General features: G+C 38.8%; 1 protein-coding gene across 1 annotated transcript in view; it reads right to left on the bottom strand.

The window, feature by feature from the left end:
* LOC124556804 (protein phosphatase 1 regulatory subunit 37) overlaps positions 1-26,861 on the bottom strand; it is a 247,765-nt gene that overhangs the window by 135,078 nt on the left and 85,826 nt on the right. The window contains exon 4 of the mRNA XM_047130824.1: positions 10,779-10,898. Coding sequence (XP_046986780.1) covers positions 10,779-10,898 — 120 coding nt within the window. The remainder of the gene's footprint in view (positions 1-10,778; positions 10,899-26,861) is intronic.

Genomic DNA, 26,861 nt, shown 5'->3' with positions numbered 1-26,861 from the left:
GAAGAGTCAGTTTTGAAAAATCTCATTAATTTTCACCTAACAACCTCTTGTGAAATAAGGAAAATCATTAAATCTTGAAAACATAAATGTTCTGTTGGAGTAGATGACATCTCTGACAAGATATTAAAACAATGTGGAGCAGTTACAGCTGATGTTGTGTGTCACATACGTAATGCATCACTAACGCAAGGTATTTTCCCAGGCAGGTTAAAATATGCCATTGTCAAACCTCTCAACACAAAAGGGGACTCACAGACACCAACTGGCCAGTATCCCTGCTTACAGTATCTTCAAAACTCATCGAGAAAATAATATCCTCAAGAGTGGTTAGTCATCTCAACAGTAATGGGATACTTACCAAATCACAGTTCGGATTTCAAAAATTCTGTTCCACTGACAGAGCAATATACAATTTTACTGCCCACATGATAGTCGTTAAATGGTAAAATGTCACCAATAGGAATTTTTTGTGACTTATCCAAAGCATTTGATTGTGTGAACCATGACATAATGTTAAAGAAATTACAATTCAATGGTATAAATGGAACAGCATATGAGTGATTTACATCATATCTACAGAACAGGAAGCAAAAAGTTTCTTTATACAGTTTAAGTGATTTAAGGAAGTTTGTCACTTCATCAAACTGGGGTGAAATTACATTAGGTGTTCCAAAGGGTTTGATCGTGAGTCCCCTTCTGTTCTTGATATATGTAATGACCTCCCTTCTTACCTGCAACAGGAAGCTAAACTGACACTGTTTGCTGATGACACAAGCATCATTATTAATCCAATAAAAGAAACTCCAATAGAAAATGATACAAATAATGTCTTTGGAAAAGTTATAAATTCGTTTTCTGCGAATGGGCTCTCTCTGAACTTTGAAAAAACACATTACATCCAATCTGCAAAGAGTACAGTTCCTTCAATAAATATAAAACATCAACAGAAGTCAGTAGCCAGGGTAGAGCATGTTAAGTTTTTGGGTGTACTTATAGATGAGAATCTTAATTGGAAAATTTGTATTTTGTATCTCCTAAACTGACTAGGTTCAACAACTTTTGTAATCAGAATAATTGCCAATTTTGAGGATACAGAAATTATAAATTAACATACTTTCACTCTCTGATGTCATACGGAATAATATTTTGGGGTACCTCAACAATTAGGCAAAAAGTATTCACTGCTCAAAAGACAGTGGTTAGAATAATGCGTAGGGCTCACAGTCGCACATCTTGTAGGTATCTGTTTAAAAGGTTAGAAACTCCTACAACAGCCTCACAGTACATTTACTCACTAATGAAATTTGTTCTCAACAATGTGGACCAGTTTAAAAACAACATTGACATTCATGATTATAACACCAGAAGAAAGAAAGACTTACACTATCCTCTACTTAACCAAACTTGGGCACAAAATGTGGTAAAATATGCTGCTGTAAAACTTCTCTACAAATTACCAGATGAAATAAAATGTATGATAGACAGCAGTAATAGTTCCAAAAATAAATTGAAATCATATCTCCCTGACAATTTCTTCTATACTATAGATGAATTCTTGAAGAGAAACAAATGAATCTATAGGTATAATATATACATTTTGTGCCATTTAAGGGAATGGGGTGAGTAATAAGAATTTTAAACTAAAAAAAAACACACACACACACACACCTTGATTCATGTGTGCATTTCTTATGCACTTGACACTTTGCACATCATAATGGTTAACGTGAGATTGATCAAGGGAACACGTAGCTAACCAACTAAATAACTAACTAACTAACTAACTAGGCAGTATCAAACCTTTGTCCTTCTTCTGTCAATAAACTTAATGATGTTAAAAGGAAGTAGTTGTGTCTGCCAGTGAAGAAATTTTCCTGGTAACTTTCTGTTCTTCTACAGCAAGGTATCATCACATACTACTTCAAACTGAAAAATGGTTCAGCTTATTCACATGACCAATGTAGTTCCCACTACAGTCGAGTCTGCAGTTTGCTTTGGCGAGCAATACTCTATTTGCAGCAGGGCAGATTACAGAAACAATTTGACTTCATTTTTCAAACTGTCACTGAATAGTCAAAATGTTTCACATAAATCAGCTGTGTGATTAAGCAGCTTCTTGGAAATGGTAGTTAAATGGACTCACTTTTCTAAGACCTGTACTTGCAGAAAAGATACCAGTGAAAAGATTTACTGTATTGATAAACATTTTATGTAGTAATTATTTCAAAACAAATAACAGTTGCCTTGCAAACCATGCTGCAGGTAATAGGTAGTTACACTTCCCCAATGAATGCAGATTTATGTGTAATGGTGTGTCTTTTCTAGCTCTTCTTGCTTTTTAATTTTGCTTTCTATGCCGAGTGAGGTTACAGTTGTATATTTTGGCAGTATATTACATATGGCTATATCATTTAAATCTGCATCTTTTACATAGTATTGATAAGGTCAAACCTTTATGTTTTACACAGTTAAGGTAATAATGTTGAGCAGTTTTTACAGTTTTTATTCCATCTTTTTTATCTACAGTTGTGACATTATTAATGTGAAATGTATGTTATCTGATGATTTAGACATTTGTAACAAAATTTTATACTAGAAATCACATCAGCATGACCGGCTGGCATCATGGCATTGTGTCAACACATCACTAGAAGTAGTCTAAAGTCTCCAATCAGGTAGGCCTCAATGGAATATCATTGTTAAGTTGTTTCTCTAATTTAGGTGTTCCACTAACAAAGAGCCTTTTACCTTTTCATATAAAAACTTCATTCCATGACATAAGGTACAGATTTAGTGCACAACTTTTCAACGGTTATTCTTTTGATTGGGTGGGTGCTATAACTCCCAGACGACAGATCCATCCTGTGGGCAACACTATTCGGTAACTTATGGAGTATGTAGATACAGACAACTTTTAATTTGTGAGAGAGAAACCACTGCGTTCTCATGAAGAGCTAGAGAAACATGTGTCAACTCAGGCGGGACCCATATACCCAATCCATTCTCACACAACTGTTATGAAGCAGTGCCCCAGAGGTCTGCTATTGACTGTTTTACCTAAACTTGCACCCGCTACTCCACTCCATTTGTCAGAAGCTCGCCTTGAGGTTGACACTCTTCATTCCTCCACCCTTTCCCTACCCTTTCCCTCGATGTCTCTACCTTCCTTGCGATGCAGACAACTAAATAACAAAATCTCATCCCTCTGCAACACACACTCCGCAACTGTGATGAATGGTGGTTACTTAAGCATGTCCAAAGCTTACTGTAATGGTGTACAACAGTTTGAGAAATCCAGATCTCTGCTGTCTGAGCTTGGAACTGTTTCCATTTAACACCAACCAAAGAGCACATGTAACTTATGAGTGATACGGTCACAGTACGCATGACCCTCTTTTTAAAACAAATTCAAGATCTGGTCAAAGTGAATTCTTAAGACTGGCTAAATTTGCTCAGTGCGACAAATTAGAAAAATTAATGTGATAATACAATGTCTGGATGGCGAATGAAGGAAAAAAAAATTAAAAATTAAAGACAGGAAAAAGGGTACAGGAAAACAGAATTGGAAGGAGGGCACTCCAGAATGATGAAATACAAATTAAAATGTATATGAATAGTAACAGTTTCATTGTTGGTTTCTCTACCACTGTCTACACGAAGTGTGGCTATATAATAATGGGACTGATGCTGTTACAGAGTAAGTATGCATGAGCCAAAGATGAATGACCAATCCCTGTGAAGGGTGAAGTCTCCACAGCTGAATGCAGTATCTCTGGTGTCTGCAGACACATTAGTGTGGCTGTGGCCTTAATTTGTGTAATAGCGGTTTTTTGTTTTCCAGAAAAAAAGTGTAATAATAAAGCAACAAATTGTCATGAACTTTCACACGAAATTTAAAAAAAACTGCTAGTGAAAACTATATTTTGCTAAATGAAGGAAATGGCAAAGACTGCTTATCACATACAAGAGTTCTTGTGTGTTTCAATCATTTCCAAGATGGCTGAGATGACAAACTCCCTGGACATCCTTCATCAGAAAAAGATAAAAATATCAAAAAAGTAGGTAATCTGATAGTCAGCTGAGTATTTCATTGACTGCTGAAACTGCAGGATTTGACAAAGAATGCTTAAGGCAAATTTTACATAACCAATTTAACATGAGAAAAATGTGTGTGAAAATTCTCACAATTGTGGAAAGTGTGATAACATGTGACAAATCTTGGTTTTTCATTTATGATTCAGAAACTAAGAGCCAATCCCTGCACTGAGAGGGCCCAACTTCATCAAGAGTGAAAAAAAGCTCGAATGAGCACATCAAGATTCAAGATTCAAAGCTTCAGATTCTTGATCAACTCCATAGGCAGTGGGAGGGGGGGGGGGGGGGGGGGGGGTTAGCCAGAGTTCGACAACACTCAGGCTCAAACTGCATTGTCTGTTATTCACCTGACCAAGCAACATGTAACTTTTACATATTCTCCAAGGTCAAATCGGCATTTCAGTTTCTTGAAGCAGTGACAGAAATAGCACCACATGTCATCAAGGAGCTCACCGAGGAAGACTTCCAGCTCTGTTTCCACCAATGGAAAATTCACTTGGAGTGTAGTAAGGATAGAGGATGGAAATATATTGAGGGTGGAAATAACTAAATACGTATGTCTTTGAAACAAAATGCTTTACAGCAACAGTCCCGTTATTTTATAGCCACACCTCGTATATGCATACAAGTTTATCTGCATTGTTTTCTTCTTCTGCAAATGCTCACTCCCCCTTTTACTGGCTTCAGACCTCATTCCCTCCCTCATTCTTATGCACATTATGCCCACTCCTTTCTCTTTGCTCTCTGGAAAAAGAAACCTATGCTTCCAGAACTTGAGTCAGTTTTGGTGTTTGTCAACCTAACAAAGAGTTCTTGCCCTTTGGACCACTACTGTTACACCAGTCAATTTTTGTCTTGAAAATTTTCATTTTTGCTTTTTTGTTTTGACTGCTGTGATGTCTGTTCAAAAATAAACAAACTTTTTCATGCAGTAATGTGCTATTGTAAGCACTGTGTCTGTTACAGCCCCCCCCCCCAAATAATTTGATTGTTTCAACACTGAACATATTTCATTTAGAATCCAAGGTATTAATATTTGAGAGAAGGGCAGAACAGTGTTCATGGCAATTTTTACAATATCTAATTTATGTAAGAATACAGTGTGAAATTTTGCATGAATGTGGAGAAACATTTACAGAAACATACAAATTTCATAAATAAGCTTATGAAAATGATTCTCCAGGTCAAACACAGTGTTATGAATGGTTCTCCCACTCACAAATGAGCATTAACCAACTGAAGATTATACTCACCAAGGAAGGAGTCTGACATCAACTGATGGCACTCACAAGGTTCCAGTGCAGCCAATAATTTTCTAATTGTCAGAGAACTCATAGTAGAAGTTGGAATGTCATTCAGTTGTTTAGTGTCATGAGATTTTAACTGAAAAACTGAGTGTGCGTCATGCTGTAGCAAAGTTTGGTTCTTCTCAGCAAAATGACAATAATGAAACATTCATGCAGAGGAACACTATAGGAGACAAGTGGTGGGTCTACTGCTGCAACATTGACATGGGAGGTCAGTCACCACAATGGGTTTGCAAAGGCTCTAGTGGCAGGAAACGATACGAAACTCTCAATACAATGCCAAAGGGAGGTTCACAGTATTTTTCCCCTTATGTCCAGGGAATTCAGCATTTTGAATTTTTGGCTGAAGGTCAAACAATCATCACTCCCATAAAATCATTATAAAAAGAAGAATGTACAAGTCAATCTGCAAAAAGACACTACAGTTGTGGCAAAACAGCCCATGGTTCTTTCACAATGACGACAGAACTGTGCACTCATCTTTGTCAATTCAAGAGTTCTGTGCCATAGAAGGAAATGCTTGTTCTTCCAGACCTCACTACTTGTTACTCATCTTGTTTCCAGAGTTAAAAAACCAGTGTTGGAATAATGCCACTTCAACTTAACTGATGCGATAATGGAGACTTCATCATGAACACTGAAGGAGAGTCTGAAAGAAGCCTTCCCCAACTCACAGTGAAATGGGAACAGTACTAGGACAAAAGAGGTCATATTTGTGGCAAGACAGCTCATCATTTTCTAGACACGACAAAACCTAAAATATTACAATAAAACAAAAATGAAAATTCGTCACCCATTACGCCACAGAAATTTCTGATCATTACATTAGTCACATCTGTTTTTTTTTTTTTTTTTATCAATTTTTAAAAATAGTGTGAATCAAAGATTGGAAAATTTTTAGATTATTATTTTCACATAAGATGCTGAACTCTTAATATCTCATATAAATCATAGTTATTATTTCACCACAGAAGTTTAATATTTAGCACTGAGAATGATTTGGAATGATAAACTCGATAAATATTACCGGCTTCAGTGACAATTTTACTATGTATACACTAAAAATGAACTACACGGCCAATAAGGACTGAAAGCAAACAAAATGTGAACAATACTAATTAAAAAATTACAACATTCTAGATGCTAAACAAACAGTTTGTGTGAAAATGTATCAAATAGTACTGTGGAATCTATATTAATCGAGATATGGTGCTTGAAAAAAAAAAAAAAAAAAAAAAAAGGGTAAAATATGACAATCAGCAGTCAGAATGGAAATGACAGTGTGCAGTGGTAAGATGAAAACTTTCTTGCACTGTACTTACACTGACAAATTATGTAGAAATAAAAAACAAGTTAACCCCTCAACCCTTTCCCATCCCCACCCCCTGGGCTAGGATAGTACTTGTAAAAGACGTTCCTGAGACTGAAACAAATAACAAAAATCTTGTAAACTATGATGAAACATGACAAGTGTGTTACATGTTTTCAGTATACACTAGTAAGTCCATAGTTATAACCTTGTCTGAATAACTTCTTACACCAATGTTTAAAAGTTAAGCAAGTCAAAAACTGCCTGTACATTTCCTTAATAGGATTTTGGAACTGCTACAGAAAAAATTAAGGTTAATCACAAGACATTTAACACACAACAGTATCAACAATATGTAGTTAGAAAAATATTAAAACTGAAAATACACAGAAAAACGTTATGACCTCAGTAAAACTCTTCCACCAAAACTAAAACAATCAGTAGAGGATACGATTATCACATTCTGTGAGGTGATTCATGAGCTCTGCTGGCAGACAGTCTCATTGAGAGAAAACTGTGTCAGTCTGGAAATATCCTTGGTTGCTGCTGGTGGGGCGCAATTCATCTCCACAACTCATCCCAGACATACCTTATAGCATTTCTATCTGAAAACCTTGTCAGTCAGACTATGTGGTGGATATACTGACCACGGTAAAACCCATACACCACACCACATGTTTTTGCTTTGTTCATGAAGATGGATCCATTTCAAATGAACAGGTGCAACTCAAAAGTAGAAATTTTCTAGATAGTGTCAGGCCCCCACTTTCGTTAACGTAACAGAGAAATGGCTTCATCTTCCATATGACTACTGGATATGTCATTTTCCTCATCTGTTAATGCCAATTGTACTTATGTTTCTTCTTTGTTGTAATGTAAATGTATTTCTGGTGGTTATGATGCTCACAATTTTTAAGATATGTTATATGCTGACAAAAAAAGAAATAACAACACCAAAAATTAGTTAATGTAGAGTACTGAAATTTTGGGAATACATTTGTCTGAGTAAAATATATAAGTGATGAAAATTGCAAGATCACAGTTTAATGTAAGTGCGAGACAAGCCCCTGCAAAAGTGAAATGCTGGTACGTTAATAACCGATGTAACCATCAGAATGTTGAATGCAAACACACAAACATGAATACAAACACACAAACATGTATGCATTGTTTTGTACGAGTGCCAGATGTCAGGTTGTGTGATGGAGTTCCATGCCTGTTGTACTTGGTTGGTCAATGCTGTTGCAGATGATGTGGGAATTGTTGTCCAATAACGTCCCATATGTGCTCAAATGGAGACAGATCTGGTGATCAAGCAAGTCAAGGCAGCATGTCAACACTCTGAAGAGTACGTTGGGTTACAACAGTGGTATATGGGTGAGCATTATCCTGTTTGAAAACACCCGTGGAGTGCTGTTCACAGATGACAGCAGAACAGGTCGAATCACCATACTGACATACAAATTCGAAGTCAGGGTGCATTGGGTAACCAGGAGGGTGCTCCTACTGTCATACGGAATCACACCCAAGACCATAACTCAAAGTGTACATCCAGTGTGTCTAGCACACAGACAGGTTTGTTACAGGCCCTCATCTGGTCTCCTTCTAACAAACACACGGCCATCATGGGCACCAAGGTAGAACCAGCTTTCATTAGAAAACACAACAGACCTCCACCCTGCCCTCCAATCATCTCTGACTTGACACAACTGAAATCACAAATGGCACTGGTTTGAGGTCAGTGGACTGCACACTACAGGGCACCTGGCTCCAAGCTGTCCTTGAAGTAACCAATTTGTAACAGTTCATTCTGTCACTGTGGTGTCAAGTAGTGTTCAAATTGCTGCAGCAGATGCAGTACAATGCACCAGAGCCATACGCCCAAACACTATGGTTTTCCCTCTTGGTAGAGCCACATGGCCATCGGAGCATAGTCTTCTTGTGACCGTACATTCTCATGACCACCACTGCCAAGAATCACGTGCAGTGGCTACATTTCTGCCAAGTCTCTCTACAATATTGCAGAAGAAACATCCAGCTTCTCGTAGCCCCATTACACTACCTCATTCAAACTCAGTGAGGAGCTAATAATGGTGTCTTTGTTGTGTTAAGGCATTCTTGAATAACATCAACTCACCTCATTCAATCTCAAAGATAACTAACGCTCACGAATGTTACATCAGGTACTCAAAATAAATCTGATATGCATCCTCTTGGTGGCGCTACTAGCACCACTCTTATGTGACTGATGTGAAATTTGAATAGAAACATGCCTTCCAACTTTTGTTTGTCGCATTATTCCTTTTTGGTGTTGCAATTCTTTTTGTCAGTACATCTAACAGTTATACACGTTTTACCACCTCCCACAACCTGTCTCTCTTCATCCCCCTTTCCTTCATTCCCTCCCCTCCCTCTACCTCCCAGTCTCCCCCTACTCCCTCTTCCAACCTGTCTTCCACCTGGTCTTTTTGCTATTGTTTTCTATTTGCACTATCTCACAGTTTACATAATTGGTTTTTACCACAATGACCTTTTATGGAGGGTAATTATTATTTGTTGCAATTTTATTAGTTTAAAATATGTACACAGCTAATGGGTTTTAATGTCAAAATTTTAATTTTAACATTTTAAGCACGTTTAGCACAACAGTGTTCATTCACTATCGCGCACCCTTCTCGCACATACTACTGGTGCCATCCCTTGCCAGAAGTTTTTCTTAGCCCAAGTGCTATGTACGCAACACTTGTGCACCAACTGTACATTGGTGAGGTGATGCCAATTGACAACAACAATGTTGTGCATGTTTTAAATTATTTTGGAGGTGAAATTTTATATTTGACTGATGCCTTTCGGCTATATTTTAACATACCTTCACTGCAACATGTAACCCAGTAAGTCCGAATATTTTTTTTATATTCGTAAAGAGATAGTATACACACAGGGGTTTAAATAAACCTTCCATTTTGCAACTGATTGGCTGTCCATTACTTCTACAAGAAGCTTTCATCCTATGGTTGCTGCTCCCAATATTTACAAAATTTTAAACAACCATGCATTATTGTTGATGATGGGGAAGATAGGGTCAACAGGAATAGCTACATCTCTGAAAAGTCGCAAATGTGGTTGCAGTACCACATGCATGTACTTCTTGCTGTTAATTGCATTCTTCCAAACACAAATTAAGATATGGAGCCACCTCCATCACTCTAAAATAAGCCTGGCCACACCAAGACCCAACCACAAGCAAACTATTCTCTTTCCACAATGTACTTGTGTCTGTACCAACTACCAAATTCCCTCCTGCACTAAGATTTTCTTCATTAATTTGTGGACCAATTTCTATGTTGATGACTTCATAATGAGCAGCCATGTCTCTGCTTTGCGGTGAAATGGTTTCTGAAAGTCTGGCATAGAGACCAAAGGACCAATTGGTCTGGACTTCCCATATGGAGCTTGGAAATGGCTGAGAACTGCAGGAGACAAGTGTGTTGCCAAAATTATTTGTTTTTGTAATGCAGATAACTCTTGAAAATTGGTTGATCTTGTACTGATATGAATGTGATGAATCACATTCCTATTTGAAGAGTTTCATGTAGAGAGCACACAACCATGGTTCTGTGGAAAAGAGAAAGTCATTTAGAGTGAGTGATGACCTTGTCTTTATATTTTCCTCTTTCTTTCTATATTTAACTTCTGTATTGTTGTAGTATTCTCTTGAGTGATTTCAAGAAAGAAGGAAAAGCCTACATGACACTGTCAGCACATGATTTAAACTATTATCCTACTGCTAGTTTTGTGTTTTATTGTCATGACAGCTTAGTACATCATAACAGAGAAGAGAAATGTTTAAGAGTCTGTAAAGATACAGTCTCACTGTGTTGTCATAATAATTCGGTTTTTCATCAATAAAAAAGAACAAACATTTTGTAATTAGTGTATACATAATGTTCAGCAATAAATCAGGTTATCAAGTTCTTCTACCACTCCATTCTGACACAGTGACATTAACTTTACATACATCATTTCTGTTCCCATGCATAACACACTAATGATGAGACGTTTCTTACCTTCTTGATCATACGTGAACATGCCTGCCATCCTCGAACACCAATATTGGGGTTGGAAGATATGTTCAAATGAACAGCTGCCTCATAATATTCTACCATGTCAAATAACGCAACTGACCCCTGAAATAAGAAAACAACAATGAATAGCTGAGGTGATTATATTCTTTGCCAACTTATCATGGTTTACAATCTAATATTATCCAGAAATAATTGAAAATGACTATGGAACATAGCTAAGACTTAATTTTAGTATGCAGTAACTGACAGCAGACGCCCAAGAATGGATTGATAATAAACCTTAAAATGCAGTTACTAAAACAGACAAAATATGACAGATTGGACAAATGTCTTATAATAATAGTTCTCATAGCTAAAGATGTCAAACAGCAGTCTCAGCGTTTTCTCTGCAAAGAGACTGTAAAAGGAAAAATAGTTTGGGTTGAATGTTCTGCCAATTATGAGGTCACTTGAGGTTAAGCACAAGCTCATATAGGGCCAAGATATCCTTTTCAAAAGGAAACATCATGGCATTCACTTATAATAATTCACGGACGCCATGGAACACTATACCGAATGGCCAAGTAGGAGTTTTAATCCCATTTCTCTCCACGTCCAGTGCCTTATCCAGTACCACAACTCAGTATGGAAACTATAATGAGCATTGCAATAATAATAATAATTATTATAATTAACATCATCATTTCAATATTATGTGTAACTATTTTACCACCAAAACTCCTGATTATTGTTTCCAGTGACATGGCAAGCACATAATAAGTTAAATGGAAATTTACTTCCCATTAACACAAAACCCAAAGCAATCACTGCCTTGCAAGGACAGCACAAATGAGGGAAAGAGTGACCCACTCATCCTGGTGTCTGAATGACCATTCCTATTTCCTCCATGAGGAAGAAGCTAACAGTACTGAAAGGCAGGATTAGTGTTTTCAGATTTATCTATCTCCATCGACAGCACTTGAATTTTGGACCCTAAGGTAAGTACTGGCCAATCACTCTGTCTCTTCATAATTAATGTTTTTATTAAGATTTATGTGTCCTGTAATGACAATTGTTCAAGATAATTGCAATCAGTATACCTATTTTTTACATTTTTTGAGTAACTTCCTCTTTGCTAAGTTCATCGGAACCATTGAAACTCACCCGAACATTATGTTGGCAGGACACCTACAGCAACTGTCCATTTCTAGTATTAGAATCATTGCAAGGAATATAGCAACACTTAAAAATACTGGCAGTTAAACTCATTTTAACATTTATTCATTTGTTAAAAATTCAATTACCACATTTTTTCAAGTCAAATGGACAGTTAACAAATCTTCAAGCACTACTTAACGGATAATTAAAAATAAGTTTTGTGATCCTCAGAAATCTTCAACTAAATGATTACAATTTATTTTCCCCACATAGGGACGATACCCGATAGGCAAAGTAATTTGGTAAAGCTATATATAACAGATCAGAATAATTCAATCATTTCTTTTAAATCCAAAGAACTGTAACTTCTCAAATACATTACCGTCAAATTTTCTTTCTAAGGAGCTTACACCAAAGTAGAGAAATTTGTAGTCTGAATTAGCTGTTACAAAGGAAATGATAGAAATAAGTTCTTGTAATTCAAGAACAGAGAACCTGTCTTGCTAAATTTATTAATCACCATATGCTTCCAATCTAGTGTCCACAACAATTTATAAGTATGTTCTTCAAGCAAATTACAATATTTTAGCCGCTTTTCTGTGGAAAATATTAAGATCCATTCTTAAAGCAAAGAATCCCACAGAAATATGGACAATTTATCACAATATTTTGCACAGTGTTAAACAGAGTACCACAGACAACAGCACAGAACCACAGAGGAGAGTTCAGTACCATTTTGATACTAAATAAGGATTTTTAAACACCACCTTCTGCAAAACACAATCTTTCTCCATTACCCAACTATGTTTTGACGCATATGTCATGTTTCAATCTCATTTCATTTCTATAAAATATAACACTTTTTTTATTTATTGAAAGTTGTGCAACATATACCTGTTCATTTTACAGTGATTCCTCACCTGAAACTACATTTGTTTTTACAGATGGGATTGTACATTGACATGAACATTATGTATATCTGTGGCCTGCTGCATACAAAAATGTTCAATAACAAAGTAATAAACATTCATCATTTTGACATTTACATCAAGTGAGAGTTATGTGACTCTATTGCTTCAGACTGTGTGAAAATGCTGTTTTATTTTTAAGTGAAATTATATAAATAATGAAATCATTACTACAAATAAGAGTTGTGGTACTTGTTTTACAGCTCACGCAGGGTTAATTAAGTTGGGTACTGAAATGTTCTTTTATATTTTACTGTGTATTTATAGTTAATGAAGTTCACCTGCAAACAGAAAAAAATTAATAGCACAATAGATTTTCAGACGAAAATTACATTTTGAACATTGTTTTCCCTACTACCACAATTTCTTTGCAAAAGATCAGATTTTGTAGGCCCCTAAGTATTTGTATAGATTACAAGCTATGAGTTTTACTTAGCATAGTTAGTTGCATGTTCCATGGATCACAATTGCAATTTGTCATGATGTAGAGTGAATCACTTTTATAATACACTTTCTCTGTGAATAATATCGCAACACGTTGATCATTTACATGAGTGTCTTAAACTATGTTTGTTTACATAACAGTGAATTATACTCAGCTACTCAGCTACTCTCTCTCTCTCTCTCTCTCTCTCTCTCTCTCTCACACACACACACACACACACACACACACACACACACACACACACACACACACAATATTTTTACACGATAAAATAATATTCTATGGAATAGGAATGGTTGTCAACCAGGTGTAATTTCAGTTTGTGCTTGAGGTTCATTATATTATCTATTAATGTCTTTACATCACTGAATAGGTGATCAAAGATTGTTACAGCTGAACACCTCACTACTTTCTGTGCCATAATAAAACTGAGTGAAGAATACTGGAAGCCATTCCCCATCTAGCTTTATTTTTAAGACTGTTACTGTTGTTTTCAAACTATGATTGATTGTTGACAACAAACTACATAAGGGACTAAATGTACTATTAGACTGTTGTTAGTACGTTCAACAGTTTATAGAGCTGTATACGTGAGAGGTCCGGTATTATCCTTATTACACAATTCTTTGTAACCAACATTTTCTTCCTATATTATGAGTTAATTCACAATATGACAGCATAAAACATTAGTGGATGAATACAGGAAAAGTAAACCATCTTTTTGATATTTTCATCTCCAAAATCTGATACTACCCATAATACAAAACTTGTAAAGCTTAGACATCTAACAAGACCTGTAATGTATAATTTCCAGTTCACTTTCTTTTCAACATAAGCAGCTAACAATTTAGAATATTCTCTTTCATTTACCAATTTACCCTAACATACTATTTCTAATGGTGTGGTCAGGCACTGTGCAGCACTGAACTGCATGCACTGAGTTTTATCTAAATTTGGCGACATTCTGTTTGCAGAGAACTAGTTATTAATTTTCAAGAAAATTTTATTTACATTTTTTAACTGTTGAAGTTTCCTCATTAGGATTGCTTACAATACTTACAGTGTCAACAAAAAGAAATATTTCTTCTTCTTGAACATATGATGGAAGATTATTTCTATACAACAAGACAAGAGCAAGCCCAATATCAGCCACTATGGTAGGTCTGTAGTGAATAATCCCTATTCTGAGAATGCTGCTTTGCTGCATACACTCCTTGAATTTCTTAATGTGACACACTGCATCCCTTTGGTTACCACTAAGATTTCTGATAGTGTAATATTTGAGCTTCTCTAGGAAAATACTGGCTATGCTTTGTGGAAAGACGCTTCTGAAATTCAAGTTGCGACACGGCATCTTATTTTGAAAGCAATATGTTATGGGTTTTGTGCAAATAATCTTTCCTAGTACCATTGAGACCTTTGAAGAGGTGGTAAATATTGAGACAGGTCAATATACACACATCAAAAAAAGTTTTGCAGCACTTCACTTCCGAGAGTTCTGGAACCTGTACAGAAAGTTGGAATAGAGATCAACATAAATATCATTTCCGTCCTTTTTATTGCTCATGAAAACCACACATTGCATGTCGTACCACCATACAGCGAGACCTTCATAAGTGGTGGTCCAGATTGTTGTACACACTGGTACCTCTAACACCCAGTAGCATGTCCTCTTGCATTGATGCATACCTGCATTCATCGTGGCATACTATCCACAAGTTCATCAAGGCACTGTTGATCCAGATTGTCCCACTCCTCAACGGCGATTCGGCGTAGATCCCTCAGAGTGGTTGGTGGGTCACGTTCTCCATAAACAGCTCTTTTCAATCCGTCCCAGGCACGTTCGGTAGGGTAGATGTCTGGAGAACATGCTGGCCACTCTAGTCGAGTGATGTCGTTATCCTGAAGCAAGTCATTCATAAGATGTGCACGATGAAGAAGAATGCCTCGCCAATATGCTGCCGATACGGTTGCACTATAGTCAGAGGATGGCATTCATGTATCATACAGCCATTACGGCACCTTCCATGACCACCAGTGGCGTACATCGGCCCCACATAATGACACCCCAAAATAGCAAGGAACCTCCACCTTGCTGCACTTGCTGGGCAGTGTGTCTAAGGCATTCAGCCTGACCGGGTTGCCTTCAAACACGTCTCCAACGACTGTCTGGTTGAAGTCATACGCAACCCTCATCGGTGAAGAGAAAGTGGTGCCAATTCTGAGTAGTCCATTTGGCATATTGTTGGGCCCATCTGTACTGCGCTGCATGGTGTCGTGGTTGCAAAGCTAGACATTGCATTGGCCATCGGGAGTGAAGTTGCACATCACGCAGCCTACTGCACACAGTTTGAGTTGTAACATAATGTCCTGTGGCTGCACGAAAAGCATTATTCAACATGGTGACATTGCTGCCAGGGTTCCTCCAAGCCATAATCCATAAATAGCGGCCATCCACTGCAACAGCAGCCCTTGGGCGACCTGAGCGAGGCATGTCATCGACAGTTCCTGTCTCTCTGTATCTCCACCATGTCCGAACAACATCACTTTGGTTCACTCTGAGATGCCTGGACACTTCCCTTGTTGAGAGCCCTTCATGGGGCAAAGTAACAATGCGAACGTGATCAAACCACGGAGCATCTACGCATGGTTAAACTACAGGCAACATGAGCTGTGTACCTCCTTCCTGGTGGAATGAATGGAACTGATTGGCTGCCGGACACCCTCCGTCTAATAGGCACTGCACATGCATGGTTGTTTACATCTTTGGGCGGGTTTAGTGACATCTCTGAACAATCAAAGTGGCTGTGTCTGTGATACAATATCCACAGTCAATGTCTATCTTCAGGAGTTCTAGGAACCGGAGTGATGCAAAACTTTTTTTGATGTGTGTATATTGACATCTGTCTTACTACCTTTCTTGTAAATGGGTGTGATAATGGCAGGTTTCAGTCTGTCTGGAAATATCCAATGTGATGATTATGTATTGCATATGTAACTGTTATGCAGTGCACATGTGTGTATAACCGGGTACTAGTTCTAGTACAATACCTGATAAATTGTTAACTCCATGAGGGTTTTTGGATCTGATGGAGTTAATTACATTCTTATTTTCTCTGGTAAAGTGTGGAGTAATTGTAATTTGCCTTTTTATGTGACACTGTTTCTTGCATGTACACTCATGATCCAAAACATTATGATCATCTGCTTAATAACTTGTTTGTTTGTCTTTGGAACAGAATACATCACTGATTCTGCAATCAGGGGTCTAACAGTTTGTTCGTAGGTTTGTGGAGGTAAGCAACATTACACATCTACGCATAGGTCATGTAATTCACATAAATAATGGGCCACTGATAAGCATACACTGTGATGGCACCTGATAGCGACCCACATGGGTTTCATAGGATTTACGTCAGGTGAATTTGGTTGCCAAGACATGAACATGAGTTCACTATAATACTCCTCAAACCACTGTAGCACAGTTCTGGCTCCGAGACGTGCACAATTATGCTCCTGAAAGAGATCATCATCATTGGTGAAGACATCAAGCATGAAAGGATGCAGGTGCTTTGGAGCTGTCAGCGTGTCCTCAATTATGATCACAGGTCTCACACGAGCACAGCAGAATATCTCCCATGACATAACACTGATCCCACCATCCTGCATTCATGGCATGCTGCATGTTTCGAGCTACCTTTCACCTCAATGATGGCATTTGTGGAGATGCCCATCTACCTAGCGTAGCAAAAATGCAATTCACCTGAAGAGCTGACATATTTCCATTGGTCGACAGTTGAATCCCGATGGTCCCATACCCACTGCAATCGTAACTGACAATGACACTTAATCCCAGGAACACGTAGGGGTGATCTGCTGCAGAGCTTCATGTTCAACAATTTACGATGAATGCTGTGCTCCAAAACACTTGTGCATGCACCAGCACTGTGCTCTTTTGGCAGAGACGCCACAGATCACCATATATCCTACTTTACAGAGCAGACAAGTCTATGAACTGCATGTTCTGTGAAGAGTCATGGACATCCAACCATTTAGTGCCTAGTAGTAGTTTCAATTTCGTCCTGCCTCTTTCCATAGATGGTTATGATAGTAGTACCCGAACATTTGACCAGCTTTGCTGCTTTTGAGATATTCGTTCACAGGTTCTGTGTAATAATAATCTGCCCTTTGCCAAAGTCACTTATCTCAATGGATTTTCCCATTTATAGCCCACATCTTCACTAGGGTGATCCCCCACCATGTCTGCAGTGCTTAAATACTTTTGTTACTGTGTCATGTGCCTGCAACACCATCAGGTAGTATCCAATGTCATGGTGGGCCGTGGTCATAATGTTTTGACTTATCAGTTCATTCTACTACTTTAACCCTTTAACTGTCAACGCTAATATTCCGAGCTACGTCCAGGACGTGGTTATTAAACATGTAGGGTAATCAACTACTATAATGTATTATTTGGCAGATTTCTTTAATGATGAAGTCCTCGCATTCCTTAACTGATTTCCTTATTTCTCTCATAACTATTGCCCACAAAAGATTAAATTTACTATCCGATTTATTAATTTAAGACATTATATAGAGGTTTGTTTTTTATTTAAATCACTTTCCTTAGGACAGCATAGTACATGAAACTAGTCCATTTCTCTGGTTATACTAACCATTTAAAACAATTTCCTTTGCTTTGTACATTATATTTTGATTACTTCTGTAAACCAATGCTTTTTCTGATTTATCAATGCCATAATTTATTGTTTTCTTTGGAAATCTGCTATTAAAGCTTGACAGAAATCCACCCATAAATGCATCAAATTTAGAATTGACAGCTATCACATTATACACATCTCTCCAATCAACTTCCTGTAATGTTGTCTTTAAATTTTGTTGTATGTCTCTACCAACTGAGCTAGCCAAGCATGTTGGTAGAGCACTTGACCGCAAAATGCAAAGGTTCCAAGTTCGAGTCTCGGTCTGGCACACAGTTTTAATCTTCCAGAAAGTTTCATATCAGGGCACATTCCGCTGCAGAGTGAAAATTTCATTGTGGCAACATCCACCAGGCTGTGGCTACACCATTTGTCTGTAATATCCATTCTTCCACGGGTCTAGTCCTGCAAGTTTCGTAGGAGAACTTCTGTGAAGTTTGAAGGTAGTAGACAGGGTACTGGTGAAAGTAAAGCTGTGTGCATGGGTCATCAGTTATGGTTGGGTAGCTCAGCTGGTAGAGCACTTGCCCATGAAAGGCAATGGTCTCGAGTTCAAGTCTCGGTCTGGCATACAGTTTTAATCTGTCAGTTATCATTGATTAAGCATTCACATACATATATGTTGTCTTTTAGCTTAGTGTTTTTCTACGTAATTCTAGTGGAAAAATTAACAACAGAACTAAGGTTTATTTGACATTTCCCAAGAGTTTCTTTTATATGAATCTTTCAGAAAATTAATATTAAAATCTAATAGTGGCATAGCAATGACTCACATTTTTCTAAGAATTTTATCATTTCTCAATGGAGCTCTACGTATTGTCATATTTACAAATGACTTCGCCAGTAGCACAAATTTCCAAGGGCAAGCTACCCATTACTAATCTAAGTAGAACCTCCTGGATTCAATAGTTTTTTTATGTTTAACATATGGGTCCCTGTACTTACATTGTGTACAGACAGATGTAATACATCAATCTTCCTTTAGAGATTCTCTGTTTTGTAAACAGGTAAGAAGTTTATTAACTTTCAATAAATGATGCATACAACCAATAAGTTGCATAAAGTTTATTGTAATAAGCCTTGGCCAGGTTTCAATACCAACAGGGGTGTCTAGAGGTACTGAAATCTGGTGAAGGTTTATTAAAACAAATTTTACACAACTGATTAGCTGTAAATATGATTTATTGAAAGTTTATTTATGGTTGCTGCTTTCAGCCATGATTAAAATTGTTTATTAACTTAGTTTTTACATGCTCTGACATTCTGATACTCCACACGCGCGTACATGCATGCATGTTATTACTTCATTTGTTTGGACCTCTTTTTAAGCAGTTTGTCTGAATAAGATATTTAACTTCTTGCACCTATAATCAGCATACAGAATATGTTTCCAGGTATGTGAGTGGCTCCAAGTCTTCGTAAGTAACAGAAACCACACTTGTTGTACTCGATGGCAAGTGTTCAGCAGAGGCAATGGTACTGACAGGAGTGCCTGAGGAAAATGTGATACGACTGGTGTTATTTTCTATATACATAAATGATCTGGTGGGTAGGGTAAGCAGCAGTCTGTGGCTGTTTGCTGACAATGCTCTGGTGTACGGGAAGGTGTAGTCATTGAGTAACTGTAGTAGGATTCAAGATGGTCTACACAAAGTTTCTAGTTGGCGTGATGAATGGCAGCTAGCTTTAAATGTAAAAAAATGTGTGATAATGCAGATGAGAAGGAAAAACCAACCCATAATGTTCGAATACGGTATTAGTAGTGTGCTGCTTGTCACAGTCACATGGATTAAGTATCTTGGCATAATGTCGAAAAGCGATATTAAACGTAATGAGCATGTAAGGGCTATAGCACAGAAGGTGAATAATTGACTTTGCCTTATTGGGAGAATTGTAGCAAAGTGTGACTTATCTGTAAAGGAGGCTGCATATAGCACACTAGTGTAAACCATTGTTGAGTACTGTTTGAGTGCTTTGGATCTTCACCAGGTTGGATTAAAGGAAGACGCCGAAGCTAATAAGAGGCGGTCTGCTAGATTTGTTACTGGTAGGTTTGAAAAACACACAAGTAGTACGGATATGCTTCAGAAACTAAAATGGGAATCACTGAAGGGAAGGTGACATTCTTTTTGAGGAGCACAACTGAGAAAATTTAGAGAACTGGAATACTGGCATTTAAGGCTGACTACAGAACAGTTCTACCGTTGTCAATGCACAGGACCATAAAGATAAGATTAGATTATGGCTCATGGAGGGATATAGACAATTGTTTCCCCTTTGCTCTCTTAGCTAGTGGAACAGAAAAGGAAATGAATAGTAGTGGTACAGGATACCCTCTGCCACACATCATAGGGCTGCTTTTGGAGTATGTACACTCATGTTCAGAAAAAACAGAGCACCCTGAACAACTGGAGACCACGATGTTTATATTCACAGGACAAGTACACTAGTATGTTCTGCTGAAACGACTAGCATTTGAATCATGTTGGCCTGCGGGTTCAAGGTCAACATCGATATCGCGATGCAACACCACCTACTGGTGAAATGTAGCCTGTGGCTCTTGTTGTCACTATAAACTGAAGGTAATGGATCAGTGTGACCTGTGTAGAAACACAGGAAGCCTCGCAGATGTACGCACGAACTGCACCATCAAGTGAGTGAGTTTGAAAGAGGGCACATTATTGGCATTAGAGAATGTAAAGCATCCCTCCGGGAAATTGCTGCTCAAGTGAGATGAAGTGTTTTGGCAGTGCAGAGGCAACAGCGTAACAGATTGTAAACTATCAGGGGTGATAGTCTGTTGCCGTTTATTACAGTATGGGTTATGTGCATGTCGTCCACTTCTCTGCCTACATTTGACGAATATGTAGAAACATGCTAGAGGGCAATGGTGTCTGGAATGACATCACTGGGAACAGGAATGGCATCAGATAGTGTTTTCGGATGAATCCAGGTTCTGTCCATTTGCAAATGATGGCTGCATTTTGGTTCGCCTCACACAGAGGGAGTGGCACCACAGTGACTGCACTACGTAAGACATACAACACCAACTCAAGGCATTATGGTGTGGGATGCTATTGAATATAACCACAAATCACAGTTGATGTGTGTACTGTGCACTGTGACCAGTGTGATCTACATGAATGACGTCATGCAACCCACAGCCATACCCTTACTGTACACCACCACAGATGCCATTTTTCAGCAAGACACTGCACAACCACATTTTGCTGCATGAACACGTCTTCTTGGTGTCAGAGGATGTCAGAGTTTTGCCCCAGCCTGCCAGATCACCTGACTTGTCGTCACTCAAAAACGTGTGGGATATGGTGAAATGACAAGTGCAGCGCTGTGGCCCAATGCCAAACCCCACAGATGAACCAGGTGAATACATCACGGATGGTTATACTACAGGACACCATTCGCACCTTATACATGTCAATGCTGTCGTCCATGGAACAAGTTATCAGGACCCATGGCAGACCTTGTGCCTACTACGCAACAGGACACATGTTGAACTGAGTTGACTGAAATGCTAATCATTTCTGCAGAACATATTAATGAACATTTTCGGTGAATATGAACATTCTGTCTCTAGTCTTTTCAAGGTGTTCTGTTTTACTGAACATGAGTGGATGTAGATGTAGATGTAGATCAGAGGAACTCTACCACTGGATCATTTGTGGTGGTTCAAATCGCTCTGAGCACTGCTGGGTCATCAGTCCCCTAGAACTTAGAACTACTTAAACCTAACTAACCTAAGGACATCACACACATCCATGCCCGAGGCAGGATTCGAACCTGCGACCGTAGCGGTCGCACGGTTCCACACTGTAGAGCCTAGAACTGCTCGGCCACACCAGCCGGCTTGTGGTGGTGCACCTCCTCTTCTATATATTTTCAACTATCAGTTCAGCATATCAATCTTCTCCCCTCCTATATATTCATAACACTGCTAACAACCATTTGAACAGAAAAGGGACTTCAAAAATCGAAGTAACAATATATTAGCATTAAATACAACAAACTAGAGTTAATTAAATATCCCATACTGGGTTGGTACAATTAACTTGCAGCTACTCACAAATAAGTACGGTAATTATCGCATGGCAGTGAAATTTGGTAGATACACTAATGCATTAATGCGAACCAATTTTCGCTGGAAGAAAGAAGTTCCAATTTTGGTCGCCATGTGAAAATCTCGTGTCTTGAACAACACAAGCAAGATGTATACATGTGTTTCCATATGTAATGGATTAGGAATGGACGTGGGCAGAAAAGGTGAAACATGTGAGAAAGGTATAATGTTGATTCTATTATTAACCACCACTTGCACAATATGTTCAATACGAGCACCAGAGATATCAACAAGAAGCTGTATCCATAAAGTGACTTGGTCAACAGTTGCTCGCAGCAGTTGCAGTGGAATCTGAGCAATTTGTTCCTGTATACTGGCCTTCAGATCATCTAAAGACCAAACCCATCCCTAGAAAATGCATTCTTTTAGATATCCCCAGAGCCAAGAGTCATTTGGATTCAGATCAGGTGATCTTACAGACCATACATCTGGAAAACCTGTGAAGATAACACATTCATGGAAGGTTGCATTAAGCAGCTCTTTCACTGGGCAAGCAACAGGATGTGTTGCCCCATCTTCCACAAAAAGAGTGGTTTCCACACAGTTGTGCTCATCCATAGCAGGAATCACATGCTGTACAGGGAGTTCTTAATAATGTGCAGAGGTCACAGTACACATCACAGGCCCTTTGGGTGTTCTCTTCAAAGAAGAATTGACTGACAATGAAGGTGCTTGTGAATCCGCACCACACAGTCACATATGGTAAGTGCAATGGCTCTTTGTGTACAGCACAAGGTTTAACAGTAGCCCAAATTTGGCACTTCTGTGTATTCACTGCACCCTGTAGTGTAAAATGTGCCTTGTCACTCCACAGAATATTGTCTGGTCACACGTCATCAACTTGAATCCATGCCAGAAACCTTAGAGCAAATTCAGAATGTTGCTGCTGATCATGAAGTTTCAGTTGCTGCACCACCTGGATCTTGTATGGATACCAGTGTAAAGTAGACCACAACACTTTCCGTACTGTTCACCGTGGGAAGGACAATTGTTGTGATACTGCACGAGCACTAGCACTTTCCAGGAGACACGCTAAATGGTCAGTTACAGGAACAGCTACCTTGTCAATAATTTCCACCGGGATAGGACACCTTCCTCTTCCAAGTGCCACACCCAGTTCAACCATGTTTTAAAATTTTGTTATCATCTAATTTAAAACATTTAATGACATTGGGCCTCTCCTCAGACCATTCAGTCAGTGGTACTCTCTCAATGCAACACTTTAATTGCTGCTGTTCACATAAAACAAGTTCACTGCAATGTGCAGTGCCAGATTTGCACCTGATGGCCAAAACTGGAACTAATTTTTTCCCAGCATAAATTGTTTTCGCATTAACATATCTACCAAATTTCACCGCCATTCAATAATTACAGCCCACACTGGACCTCCATAAGCAGTTGCACATTCCAGAATGAGATTTTCACTCTGCAGCGGAGTGTGCGCTAATATGAAACTTCCTGGCAGATTAAAACTGTGTGCCCGACCGAGACTCGAACTCGGGACCTATGCCTTTCGCGGGCAAGTGCTCTACCATCTGAGCTACCGAAGCACGACTCACGCCCGGTACTCACAGCTTCACTTCTGCCAGTACCTTGTCTCCTGCCTTCCAAACTTTACAGAAGCTCTCCTGCGAACCTTGCAGAACTAGCACTCCTGAAAGAAAGGATATTGCGGAGACATGGCTTAGCCACAGCCTGGGGGATGATCCAGAATGAGATTTTCACTCTGCAGCGGAGGTACTGGCAGAAGTAAAGCTGTGAGTACCGGGCGTGAGTCATGCTTCGGTAGCTCAGATGGTAGAGCACTTGCCCACGAAAGGCAAAGGTCCCGAGTTCGAGTCTCGGTCGGGCACACAGTTTTAATCTGCCAGGAAGTTTCATATCAGCGCACACTCTGCTGCAGAGTGAAAATCTCATTCTGGAAACATCCCCCAGGCTGTGGCTAAGCCATGTCTCCGCAATATCCTTTCTTTCAGGAGTGCTAGTTCTGCAAGGTTCGCAGGAGAGCTTCTGTAAAGTTTGGAAGGTAGGAGACGAGGTACTGGCAGAAGTAAAGCTGTGAGTACTGGGCGTGAGTCGTGCTTCGGTAGCTCATATGGTAGAGCACTTGCCCACGAAAGGCAAAGGTCCCGAGTTCGACTCTCGGTCGGGCACACAGTTTTAATCTGCCAGGAAGTTTCATATCAGCGCACACTCCACTGCAGAATGAAAATCTCATTCTGGAAACATCCCCCAGGCTGTGGCTAAGCCATGTCTCCGCAATATCCTTTCTTTCAGGAGCGCTAGTTCTGCAAGGTTCGCAGGAGAGCTTCTGTAAAGTTTGGAAGGTAGGAGACGAGGTACTGGCACAAGTAAAGCTGTGAGTACCGGGCGTGAGTCGCACTTCGGTAGCTCAGATGGTAGAGCACTTGCCCGCGAAAGGCAAAGGTCCCGAGTTCGAGTCTCGGTCGGGCACACAGTTCTAATCTGCCAGGAAGTTTCAGTTGCACATTAATTATAACCATCCAGTATTACTTGTGTCATTGTGGATGGGTTTTACAGACTCAATTACTGTTGTGTCTATGTGATTTACTCTAATGATGATGCCTCTTTTTAATGAGAAAACAGGGAATGAGAATGGGCAATGCTCCATCTACTTAAAAATGAGACTAATGACTAACAAACTTATTACACATATTAACTCTGAAATTTCCTCTTCAGTGGAAATACTATACTTGCAGGCTTGAAATAAGTTCAAACTGAGCAGCAGTATTAGCCACATCTTACACAGGATGTCACATCTTCAGCTGACCAAAAACTTTCGCACTGTATTAGCCAGTATTGATAATATCCTGGTACTTCATCTAGTGTACCATTTTTGTGTTACCACTTTTTCTCTCTTTTAATTTAACACCATGGGCATTGCTGGTCATATTTCACCACTGTATATCTTGAGCACATCTTTTTTAGTTTAACAGTGTTGAAACCCTCTTTATTCTGTTACGGTGTAAAGTCAGCATTGGCACACCCTTTGGGAATGATAGAGAAGAGATGGCTGTGAGACAAGGTCAGCCAACTGTACGCTGGTTGACCTCCCTCCAAGATGACAATGCGACAGCAGCAGCCCTAGATGAAGAGGACATAAGTGCTGCGACCGACTGGTGGCACCCACTTCATCAACGTTTGCCACTTTATTAGGACACTCTATGTAGCACAGACTCGTGTTTGTCTATTCTGACAAAGACTGATTATTTTGTATGTCACCCTTCGCTTGCGACACATCTATCAAAGTTAAGTATTTTAAACTGTCTTATTGTAATGAAACTCATTAATAAGAGATGTCAGCCGGAGTGGCCGAGCAGTTCTAGGCGCTACAGTCTCGAACCGCGCGACCACTGCGGTTGCAGGTTCAAATCCTGCCTCGGGCATGGATGTGTGTGATGGCCTTAGGTTGGTTAGGTTTAAGTAGTTCTAAGTTCTAGGAGACTGATGACCTCAGAAGTTAAGTCCCACAGTGCTCAGAGCCATTTGAACCATTTTTAATAAGAGATGTCTGATTGTTCGTCTAGCTAACCAAGTATGCAGGATTCCTAGACGCAACATATTCACTGTGTTATTCTGTATACATGTCTTCATTCAACTTTTAATACTAGGCAGTATCATTAAAGCTCAACAATAACTGCATGAAACACTTCACATTCAACATAAAAGTTCATGAATAAACATGTTCTTTCGTGCCTTTGCTGCGGGGTAACAGAGGATCTTAGACAAGATCCCAAAATCAGGTTGTCCATTGTACTGACATTCAGGCTGTTTTGAGGCCTTGGCAATGGTGTACGGAGGTCTTGTCACCCGTCAGACCCAGTCGTTTAACAACAGTTTACTCAGCTTTCCACTGATACTCAGGGTTGGAATATAATTATATCATCTATTCCAACAATGGTTACTTCTGGATATGTCCACTCATCAATCATGTGAAGGTAAGTGTACTGATTGTAAGAGTCATAAAACACATAGGTGGACCAGGTAGATGGCTGGATGGCACCCCTGCCCAAAATCCACATGCAATAGAATGCTTTAGATTGTTTCATTACCATGATTATTGCTTTTGACCAGAAAAAATTATGATTCCACGAGCTGCAATAAGTCACACACTTAACACAGGTTGCAATATTATTTTGGTGATTTTTATGAGGGAAGTGTGATGGTATCAACTCAAGAGCATGCACACACACCTCTGTATCACAATCCTTCATTTAGTATCTGAGGAACAACATGGAAAGGTAGTCTTTCTGTGTGTGGTCTCTCATATTTGATCATGAGAAACTTGAGCCATGGTTATTTATCACTTGTAACTGCAGGCTAGTGTTAAGAGACTTTGCACATTTTTCTTTTTTTTTTATTTTATTTTATTTTTTTTTTTTATTTAGTAGGTACCTTTTTAGTGTGGTTAATTACAAACAGAATGTATGTATACTCTCTACAGAAATAAGAATGTTCACAATTACAATACTATAATAAAAAAGATCACATATTCTTCAGTCGGCTGAAAAAGAGGTAAATTCTTTTGATAAGAATTTTATCACTTATCCAATGATATAAAACGCTGAACAGATATCAAAATTAACTTTACAAACAAATTAAAAATGTTCTTCTACACAACTAATTCATATATGA

Source organism: Schistocerca americana, chromosome X, assembly GCF_021461395.2.
Source record: "Schistocerca americana isolate TAMUIC-IGC-003095 chromosome X, iqSchAmer2.1, whole genome shotgun sequence".
Taxonomy (NCBI): domain Eukaryota; kingdom Metazoa; phylum Arthropoda; class Insecta; order Orthoptera; family Acrididae; genus Schistocerca; species Schistocerca americana.
Note: the sequence above shows the minus strand (reverse complement) of the source record. Positions and strands in the feature narration are given on the sequence as shown.